Source organism: Harpia harpyja, chromosome 20, assembly GCF_026419915.1.
Source record: "Harpia harpyja isolate bHarHar1 chromosome 20, bHarHar1 primary haplotype, whole genome shotgun sequence".
Taxonomy (NCBI): Eukaryota; Metazoa; Chordata; class Aves; order Accipitriformes; family Accipitridae; genus Harpia; species Harpia harpyja.
The window spans coordinates 8,120,001-8,131,234 of NC_068959.1; the positions used below are offsets into that span (position 1 = coordinate 8,120,001).

Here is an 11,234-nt window from a genome sequence, read left to right on the forward strand (position 1 = left end):
TTGCCACAGCAGAAATAAGCCCAGAAGAGAGATAGACACTCTGTAAGTAGGCGATTCCCTAGAAGGACCCCATTTTATGAACAAGCACGGGATGGACAGCTTTTTTTTGCAGGCTATGAAATGTGCTGTGGGCTTGAAAGGGATGCCTTGGGTTGTTGGAGGGTAATAACAAGGTGGACACTAAATGTCAGGGGAGATGCATGTGATTCTCCTCTTCCCGGGGGCTTTTGCAAGGCAATGGGAGAAAGGAATTTTTTTTCCAGACCAGGATGGCAAGGTGCAACCTGCTTGCAGGGGAAGCCAGATCACCTCATGTAATTAAAGGACCTTCATCAAAGCCACAGGGATCTCCCAATCCTCTTCTCCAGTTGCAAGAATTGCACTTTTGTTTAAAAAAACAATAAAAAATAGGGAACAAATCCTGCTACTGCCTTGCCCTGCCTTTGCAGGGAATTGGCTGGTTCTCAAAACAAAAGTGTCTTCTCATGCTGGGCAGCCTCATCCCCACAGCTGACCATCCATGTGCTCCTACCCATCCCCTGGCAGACCCACAGCAGTGCTCAGAGTCGATGGCCAGCGCTATGTCCTTCATTGCTGAGCTTCAGACCTTGCCACAACAAAGTCGGCCCAGTGTTTGGTGTAAAAGCTCAACTTCTGGAGCTACCGCCTGCTCTAAGGACAGTTCATCTTCTGTGGAGATCGCAACAACTCGAGGTGCCATCGCCCTGTGCTGCCGACGGGCTCTGGTCATGCAGGGTAAAAGAAAGGATGAGTCCTGCTGGGAAACTGGGCAAATTTGGCCTTAATGCCTTTCAGCCAAGGAGGATAAATAATGACAAAGAGGATAATGGACACGGTGCCATGTTTGAGAGGAACAGACGGGAAGGTGCCTGGTTGCTGCAGCAACAAGGCCGGGCTTTCGGAAAGACGGGTTTTTCTTTCCCTTCTCACCTGCCAATCTTCCCCCCACGTCAGCGCTCTGCCGCTGCGGGAGACGAGTGGTGACATTTACACTCCCACTAACAAGCTGGTTTGGTGATGGGCAGCTCTGCAGGAGAGCATCTGGTGTCACAGAGCCCGAGCAGAGAGGAGGGGAGAGTCCTCTCAAGCAGTTAGCATAATTTGGGACTTATTATGAGGATTATTAGGGCAGGAGCGTGCATGGAAACAGCAGGCAAAGCCTCAGTGGGACATGCAGCATTTCCTACCCTTCGTGTGGGTCTGGTCCTGCAGCCGATAGGAGCAACGAGACACCGCTCCTGCCCGGAGAACATCTCTGCATGTCCTGCTGGGAGAGGGAAGGGAAAGAAACAAAAAGGAAAAGAAAAAGGAGAGGATGAGCAAGTCAAGTGACACCATAGAAGCAATTTCATTTCTCAGCCTGGCTTATGATAGCAGGCTGTGTCATCAGCCGTGCCCCTGCAGTTCGGTGTTCCTCAGTGCCCTACTGAAGCTGCCCGCGTCTTTGGCTCCTCGGGAGAAACCTTGTTATGGTGGCAGAGATGAAACTCAGGCTGTTCTCTCCCTCCTGGCAGTTTTGCCCACTGCTGTGCCTTACTATGCTTTCCTTTGCCTTCTGGATAAGGCAACTTTCAGTTCACCCAATTTGTCCCAATAATAATAGTAATGGTAGTAATAGCAGTAATAATAATAACAATGATAATAATAATAACAATAATGCCACCGCAAAGTAAATGCAAGAAAAATACAACAGCTCTGAAATTAATTGTGTGAAATAGTGGTGCAGGAAACTGCTTTGGGTCATCTCCTCTCTTACTGGTCGATGTGCTGCTGGCATCAGGAAGAAAGTGGTAATTAAGAACCAGCAGCTTTTCCTGGCTGCCAGACTGCTCTGCCATTGCAGCTGGCTGAGAAGGTGCCCTGTTGGACCATGACCCCCAAACTGGGGGTGGAAATACAAGAATATCGTGGCCAATAAAACTTGTAATTTGTGTATTCCCATGCCTGGAGAGCCAAGGAAGCCGGGTTTCCTAAGGATCTGTGGCTGCAAGTCAAAGACCCATGCGGAGTCTCTGATGCCTAGTATGGATTGTGCCGATACATTTATTTGAGTGAGAGCATTAATAGGTTTTCTCTTCTCTACAGTGTCATTCTTTTTCACAAAGCTTGGAGGTTCCTGGTATCTTGGCGATCTCCACCCTTCTGTCAAATCAAGGTGAAAGTATGGGCTGAAAATTATTAGTAAGACACAGACAAATAGGCTACTCCACCTCCTTCCCTGTCCCCATCCTTCCCTCTGAGCGCAGAGCATGTGCTAATCAGCCACTTTTCATTAAGGAGCCAGGCTAAAAGATTAGGATGTCAAGGAGGGCAGCCCACCTCTAGCGTCTTTGTCCCTCTCTGAAGCTGGTGCAGCCCCTTCAGACTGGATTTGAAGAGGCAAAGTACCTGATGTGTTGTAACCCAGTTTTCTCAGAGTAATTGCTCTGCTTTTCTAAATCTTCACTAAAAAACTCCCTACATTTTTCAGCTGGTGCTTAAAAGTATACCCAGTAATCTGCAGAGAAGAGATGACTGAACAAACGTACAGTCAAGCCTGGGGGAAAAAATGCGTGAAGGCAGATTATAAAAGACCAGATAAATAATCCTTCAAATATGGAAACTACAGAAATTAAGAGGATATTTGCAGAAATCTCTCATTGCAGAGAGAGCACAGGAAGCACCCGCAAGATTACAAACTGACCAGCATATGAAGGTTATACAAGGGAGAAACCAAACCTGTCTGCCAGCGGCGACCATCACAGCTGCAGCAGTGCAACGCACACAGTCACAGTGGCAAATCTCTTGGCAGCGATGTCAATCAGCAAAGCATGGAAAATGAGATCACTTGTGGAGTTTTTTCCAGCAACTGAAACTCTGCAGGGGTGACCCCTAACCAAACCTCAGCATCTTTCAGCAGAGGGATCAGGATGGAAAGTTGCTCCCCATGGCACTGGCACCCTGCAGCGGGAGCTCCAGCTGGGCAGAAGCTTGGCAGCTTTCATGGGAGGTGGGACCAGATGAAGAAGAAGTAGAAAAAAAGCTTTTTTTTTATCGTTCTGACTGGAACCCTCTTTTCTTCTTGTTAAAAAACCAGAAGTTCTCTTCTGTTACGGGAGGGTTTTTTAATTTTGAAGATTGAAATGTTTTCACGCTTTGCGGGTTAACTTTTTTGCCATCAAACCCTAATACAGCAAAAGACAGGATCCTTTTGCAAAACATACTTGCCTGAAAGACAGTGCCGGTGTCAGGCAGACTGCTCTTGAATCAAAACCTTCCGTGCTCCTGTTGGTGTTCAGTTTTGAACCCTTTCGACATCGCTCCAATACAGTTTTCTGCTTCCTGAATCCTTGCCCTTCCTGAAAAGTGTGGGTTGCTTATTGTAAAACCTTCCAAGCAAAGCAAGTGAATCAGCTGTCCTGCAAGGGCAAGGAACAAGCTGTGCCACCCACCGGTCCATGTGTCCATGGAGTAGCAGCGAACACCAAGAACCGTGCAGAAGCTTCGTTACCAACTGCAGACACTTCTACAGGCATAAATATTATTCTTTAACTGTGTGGTTGCATCTCAAATGATCCATATGCAATTTTCCTCCTACATCCAGGGAGCAGGGCCGTCAATGCTGGTCAGACCCTGGTCACTCCAACAGATTTGCACTGACCTGTTGGTCTTGCCCTGGGGAATCTGCACTGGCCATTGAGTCGATATTGCAGAGCAGCGACAAACACGGAGCAGGGGACCTCTGTCTGGCTGCACTACAGAGAAAGCGTGTCCTAGAAACAGGAGCCTCGTACACAGAGCTGAGCCAAGCTTTTGGGTCCCGCTGCTGCCCAGATTATCCTAGCACCTCGGCTCCACCTGGTCAGCATGCAGTTTTAAGAGCTGCAATGAGTAACATCAGGGTTAGATGTGGGGACTCGGTTTCCCTAGCAGTGAAGTGAGTCTTTCTGAGACTCAGGTCTTCCTCAGAGAGCCGTGATGATTCATTAGGCAATTGTAAAATCAGAATGTAGGTGCTGACTGTGAGTTGCGGTCCATTAATAGCCCTATTTATTGCCAACCAAATAATTAGCTTAGACATGCATCAACGGGTCTTGATTGCATATGAAATAACTGCCTTATTACACAGAAATCAAATGAGTTTCTGAGGACAGCTCAGGTGTCACCTCAACCTCAGTACTGAAGAAGAAAGGAAAAAAAAAAAGAAAAAAATCCAGCCATTTCGATGTGTTGCTCAGCAACAGAATTTGCGGGGGAAACAATCTAGGAATGAAGGAATGAGCATTTCCAAGAGAACAGGTTATTTCAGGCGAGACATCAGGGACAAGCAAATGTCACAGAGGCAGAGAACTTTTTTTTTTCCTTCTTTAATCAATAATTTAAACTAGGCATTTTGGGTAAAATAAGCATTTAAGTTAGCTGATTGAAAAATGGAGATCCCAAACCTTTACAAAGAGTCACATTGCTGAAGAAATGTTTATTTGTTTGTGTGAGGGAAACGTTAGATTTACTACACACTGAATTAAAAATTGAAAATGCTCTTAGAAATGTCACCTGTTCATTTAAAGAGGAAGATGATGTAATGCCAACATTGCTATATTGTGTAGCATCCCTCCTGAGCAATCTCATATTAATTTTGTTGTTCTCCTTCCCACACGCCCTCCCCTCCCTCCCTTCTCCTTTCTCTTCTAGGACAAGACGAGCGCGCTGAGTCTCAGCAATGTGGCGGGGGTTTTCTATATCCTCATCGGTGGGCTCGGACTAGCCATGCTGGTTGCCTTAATCGAGTTTTGTTACAAGTCCAGAAGTGAATCAAAGCGGATGAAGGTGGCAACCCATTCCCCGGCCTTTCACACCTCCTCTCTGATCCTACCCCAGCTCCAAAGCTGCCTGCAGAGACGGATGCAGCCCAGACCATGGGTGGAAAGCCAAGACATAGGGATAACGAAGTGACCGTGTCACTTGACTTGCTAGAAAGGAATAGGAGCATCAGAGAAAGCTAAAAGAGGGTCAAGTGGGCCATAGTGGGGAGCTGACGCAAGATCAGACATGTGGCATAATGCTAGTTCAAAATCCAGATATAGAGCAAAATCATAGCACAAACGGTAACAGGAACACATTGCCATTCCTTAAAATTAACGAAAGCAGACTACGGCAATGCGTGTGCAGCATGGATGAAGTGTGCTGGGGTTGGTGTGATACAGCCGTTACTGCAATATGAAAAAATCCCCAAACCCAAGCAGTTAACAGCAAGATAAAACTGGGGTAGCGCGGTAATGAATCAGATCCTGTTGTTCCCTTTGCTGGCACCCTGCTGGCACCATTTGCAGGTTGGCAACAGTGATATATGCTCAGAGCATTGCTGCCCTGGAGCAGATGATGTGGGCCTCCAAATTCAGAACTATGGGTCCTCTTAGAGAGAAATTGGCCTCTAATGTCTCCTGTAATGTTTGGGGTTTTTCTCCACCCTGTCATGGTCTTGCAGAAGCACACTTCCTATGACCCAGGAGATTTGTTTCAGCCCTAAATTCTGGTGTGCCTAAATTTCAGAGTGTCATGTCAAGAGTGGATTAGATTCGAGAGCCTTGGAGATACACATTTAATGCAGTATCTGTGGAACAAGTACATCTTGACTCAGATGACTAGCAGAGGCGATTCCTTATACAGATACCATTGTGTACAGTGCAGTGGGATCTGTGCTGTAAGAGTAACATATCCCTTTTCTTCCTCATCTTGACCTCTCCCATGAGCATGGAAGTCGGTATGAGTATATAAAGTATGCAGTGAGTTTCATAAAATTTAGAGAGATTTTCACTTCCCTAAGCACTGAAACTTACCCAGAATCAAAAGGGATATAAGCAATCATTTCTTTGGGTTTTATGTCACCATTTCACAACATGCTTAATGTTTTGTCAGCAATAATAACATTTCTAATTCACTGAAAATGTGCAACAGTGCTTTTCCCACTGAGGTTCAGAAAATTCTACAGGCAATGAGAGGTACATTGAGCACAGGGGTAAGATAAAGTGAGCAATTAATATCCCTGAATATGCAAAAATTAAATTATAATTGCTGTCTACACTGTAAAGCTAGGTATGTCACAAATACACTGCGAAAGAGTGTCAGAATGCAATAGCTTCATAGTTTTAGTCTTAAGGGGATTCTGCCCTGCTGTGGTTTCCCTGTGTTACTTGAAATGACCCACTAATTCACGTCAGTGTTAGTTAGCTTGCAGTGCTCTTGCCATGTTAAAACCAGCCACTGTGGGAAGGAGTCGTTGCTCCTAAAGTTAACATCAGGTCTAAGCTTGTCCCTTTGGCTGGCTCCCACCGTCAGTTTCTGCCCCACAAAGCCATTCAGCAGAGCCCAGGCAAGTGCCCAGAAAGATGGGCCAGATGTCCCTCTAAACCCAACCTCTGCTCAGCAAGTCCCTGCAGACCCCCTGGGCGAGCTGCAGATCCCGCCAGCACAAGAAGCTGCTCCATGCCTGGCAAGGCACTAAGTTGACTGTTTCTGAATAGCTGTTCCAGATTTATCTGTTCTGGGTAATTCTTCACCTGGCTATCCCACTCCAGAAAGGATGATTGGGCCCTTAGAGATAGCTTAAACACAAAGAAACCAAATTGATTTCATCTTCTAGTTTAATTGTTGTAAACAGGTGGTTTCCTTAGATCGCTGAAAGCAAACATTTTGGACGGTATCTGGAACAGGAAGATGAGATTTGGTTTCCTGAATTAGGTTTGCATTTCCTGGTTACCTCAGTCATCGCTGTAGACAAAAACATAGGCACATGCTCAACTTCTCACATGAGGAAAGTTAAACATATGCTTGCAGTGAGTCAGAGTCCACCGTACATAACAGTACTGGAGTAGTAATAGCATAACTATGGGGGAAGTGTGTGTAATACCTCTGCTCAGATCCAGGATGACTGTTCTTATGCTGTAGAGTTTGAGTAGTTTTTGCATATGGCACGTATGCTTTATACCCTAAAATACTGCTGAAAGATTTAATTTTGAATGTAGAAGAGGTGCAGATTAACAGAGCAGATGCAGTAGGTACATGCAGAAAGTGAGAGTCTGAGTGGAGACAAGGAGGGAGAGAACAGTGACAGAAGGACAACACTGGTTTATATTATAATTATTCCAACATTGCTAAGGACAGGGGGAGACCCCCCCGTCCTTCCTAAAAAGGGTTTTTGTTTAATCCCACAGCAATCAATCAACGAAGCCATACGGACATCAACCCTTCCCAGGCCAGCTGCAGCAGGAGGCAGTGGAGAAAACGGACGTGTGGTCAGCCACGATTTCCCCAAATCCATGCAGACGATCCCGTGCATGAGCCACAGCACCGGCATGTCCCTGGGAGCTACGGGATTATAATTGGCCTTTTGACCCATTGCCTGGGTGAGAGCAGGGGCAGCCCAACTCCACCCCCTCCAGAGCCAAAAACAAACCCAACACCAACAAGACAAACGACGATGACAGAAGGGACAATTGGATGGATCTTCCTGAGGAAATCAAATCTATTTCCCTTTTTATTTGCAAACAGATCCACCGGCAGGAGAACGGAAACAGGTCTGTACTGCAATAAGGAGAGTGTAACGGGATTTAACAGACTCGTGAACCATCCCTGATCAAAGAACCACTGGAACACTAATGAGGACTATGCCATTTTGTTTTAACTTGGTTGTTAATAAGTCTTAGTGTGTGCAATATATATATTTTTTCTTACTAATTCCTGTGGTGTCAGGGTAACATCAGCCCTTTCCCCCTTCCCTGCTCAGCCCTTCAATCTGGTTTAGTTTGGGATGCAAACCATAATGTCTGAGCTACTAACAGCAAAAAAGAAAATCCGATAAATGGCAAGTTGAACTCCCTGCAGGGCGTCAGCATTGACCCCTTTTGTCCATCGTGATTCTGCCTTCCCTTGTTCTGTTGTGAACTTGGGCTGTGGAGTTATTGCAATGAGGCAGGCAGCTGCGAACGGCTCTCCCTGCAACGGGAAGGACTTGATGCCAGAAAGAACCTGAACAAAAACACAAGGCTGTTTTACAGGGGCAAAGTCACGAGTGAGTTTGGAAACCCCAGGTAACCTGAGGACAAAGTGATAATTCTTCCAGAGATGATGAGTGGCGGTTCAAGAGAAGAATCATGTGCCTGGAGTGGGGAGCATCCTGCGTGGCAGACTAGAGCAGATGGTTGGTCTAAGATCATGGTTGGGTGCTGTTTATGGAAGAGACAAAGTAAATGCCACATTCCCCTCACATGTGACTCTCCTGCCTAGGTAATTGGAGGCTAATAAGCAATTGTGAACCATTTCTTCATTGCTTAGCTTCTGTGTGTGCTCCCTTTTTGGTGGTCACATAAGGGAACCATCCTGAGCCAGGAATAGACCATCTCAAGACATCCAGTTCTAGATGACTGCCTATTAACCAGTGAAACATGCTAGAAGTCATGGGGCTGCAATGGGAATATCCCCGCCTTTTTGCTCTGAAATCCCTTTATGACCACTTTTCTAATTAAGAGGGACATTTTGTAGATAGTTGGCCAGAATGGCTTTCTGGAAGGAACTGCTGAAGCAAACCAAGGAGGAGACCCTACAAGAGCTTCATTCAAGTGTCCACGACATTCAACAGCATCCAGGCTGGTCAAACTCAGCCTTCCCATCAAGTTGTGGCCTGTCTGGGTACAAAGCCAAAAGTAGCAGATTCCCACTCATGTATCCTTAAAGAGGGGGAAGCATCCACAAGCCAGGAGAGCAGGTTGCTGACCCCAGACTTGGTATTGCAGAAACCTGCACTGCCAGACAGGTAGCTGGGAGTCTGGCCACAGGCATGGAGATCAAAGGGGCAAGGATGGTTTTCCAGAATTGCACAAAAGGTTCGTTCTGTGAATCACTGGCGTGGACAGACAAATGCTTCCCACCCTGGTGGGCCTGAGACACCTCCCCAGAAGTGAAGAATTCCCAGGGGAGCATCTGGAGTGAGAGAAGGTCTGTGGGGCAGGGACCACAGTGAACCCACGTGGCCTTTTCCCATCTCACAGGTCCATCACTGATGGCAAATAAAGTTCAAAGCTTCTCACAGGACCCAGCAAATATCTGTAAGGAGACTGAGCTGCTATTGGAGCATTCTGAGCTGCTTTTTCTCTTTTTTTTTCTTTTTTTCTTTTTTTTTAATTTCTTTTTTTTTTTTTCTGCAACGTAGCAAGAGAGGAGTAGGAAAAGAAGGGAGACTGGTGAAGAGAAAGTGATGCAGGCAAATGACTGGCACAGGTCTATGAGGAGGATCTGTCTATGCAGCTGTCCATAGGTACAGCTGGAAGCTGCCTGAATACCAGTTTCCATTAGTGTACGAATGTGCAGGTCAATATGTTTACCACCTTTAACACCAACCTGATCTGAAGTATCTGTTTCATTTACCCACTTGTCATGCAACACTTTGGAGACCAGCAAGTCAGAGTCAAGGTCCTAAGCGCGGGCACAGCATGTCTTGTGCCAATATGTTTTCCTCTCTCCACCACTGGAAACCCTTGTGCTCTTCGTCTCTCATCACCGAACATGAACTCTGTTATGAGCCACTCCAAACACCTCTTCAGGTCACTTTGTGTTGGCTATCGTTATTTTTAATCCGCTTTTCTTAATTTTACCTTCAGTTCTGTGTAAGTGCTAGCACAGTGGAGGCATCCCGCAAGCTAGCCTGTTTCCATGCCCAGGGCCCTCAGATGCATCTCCTGAGCCAGCTCTTGCCACATCCAGACCTTGCCACGGCAGCGCACGGCCGGGCACTGTGGTGGGAGCAGGCTGCCGAGACCCAGCAGTGCTCCGTCCTCCTCCAAAGACAGGACCACGTGGCAGCAGGTCGCGGGGAGCCCGACCGGGCAGTTGGACGGTCTCATGAGAAGCAGCGCGTCTGTGCTAGGACTGGCCGCTTGTGACGTGAAGATGTGAGATGCAGTTTTCAAAGGCTTTTGATCAGCGGAGGGGTTAAAAAAAAAAAAAAAAAGATGAATAGGACAAAAGCGTGGCAAATGTTAACTTGTAATATGTATTTTTACTACACTTTTCTTAAAAATAGAGTAATGGTAAAACTCTTAAAGACATTGACATTTTTTCTCAACAGGAGTCCATATTTAACAGTTTTGGCTTTCATTAAATTTTGCTCTTTGGTACCTGGATCTTTTATTTAACAGCTATATTTGTTTTAACTCTCTTTTGTTTTTTCTTTCTTTTTTTTTTCTTTTGGCAGTACTGCAAAGGATTTTACTTTATCAAATGCAACAGTGTTTTTCTTTTCACATTCTCTTTTTTTCAAGCAGCATTTTTACTGGTAATTATTATTTACACAAAAGTGAAACTATCAGCTGGAATTTTAGCACCAAGGATCCATGATCCATTTTTCATACCTGTCCATGCCATTTTGTGCCAGTGCTGGATGTGTGGAAATGAAAATTATGTTACCCCTCAGGCAATATTACCCAACCTGAATCAAACAAGATTTCCTTGATTATTGCTGTGTCTGACTTGTGAACAGCAGCCAAATAAACTGCTTCAGGTTGAAATTGGGAATCTATCTAATATTTACCCAAGAGTCAGGAAACTAAACATTTATTGGGTTCAAAGTTAATGATTTTGCTTCGTTTGGAGTTTTGTGGGGTTATTTTTTGAGGAGGACTATTAGAGGATTTTAGCTTCTTTTTACACAGAGGGAAGACATGGTCAGCTCAGAGATTGTTCAGAACCAGCACTGGTCCAAAAATCCTCACCGGGATCGGCTTTCCTAGGAGCTCCCATGCTGTTTCAGAGGCTTGGACATTTAAGAGGTTTCTCACTCAGTTTTCACACAATTAACCTGCTAAATTCCTCATCCAAAAGTCTGTTGAAGGGAGAAAGAGAGTGGCATTTTAAAGGGTCTTGGACATTTATGCAGATGCTGACAGCTGCTGAGGTAAACTATAATCATTAATGTCGTGCTCTTACGTAGCACTTGGTATCACAGAACTGGAAGGACTTCCCTTCCCCGTATCATGATTCCCATTTATTGGCCAGGGAAGCGAGAAAAGTGCCTTGGACCAGGCATCCCAGCTCACCCCACAGGGCCATGGTTATAGATTCAAGGTCTCCAACATTCACAAGGGTTTTTTTTACCTGCTGGTAAGTTTTAAAGATAGAGTCAGCAAGGGGCAGAATTAATAAGTTTTGAAAGGGGCTGTGAACCCTCAGGCTTCAAAGCACAA

At 45.6% G+C, this 11,234-nt stretch overlaps 1 protein-coding gene across 2 annotated transcripts in view; it reads left to right on the plus strand.

Annotated features, from left to right (window-relative positions):
• The window catches only part of GRIA1 (glutamate ionotropic receptor AMPA type subunit 1), a 129,654-nt gene extending 119,095 nt beyond the window's left edge, over positions 1-10,559 (plus strand). For both annotated transcript variants that reach the window (XM_052816672.1, XM_052816673.1), the window contains exons 15-16: positions 4,693-4,827; positions 7,191-10,559. In XM_052816672.1, coding sequence (XP_052672632.1) covers positions 4,693-4,827; positions 7,191-7,379 — 324 coding nt within the window. In that variant the 3' untranslated portion in view covers positions 7,380-10,559. The remainder of the gene's footprint in view (positions 1-4,692; positions 4,828-7,190) is intronic.
• The last annotated feature ends 675 nt before the right edge of the window (positions 10,560-11,234 follow it).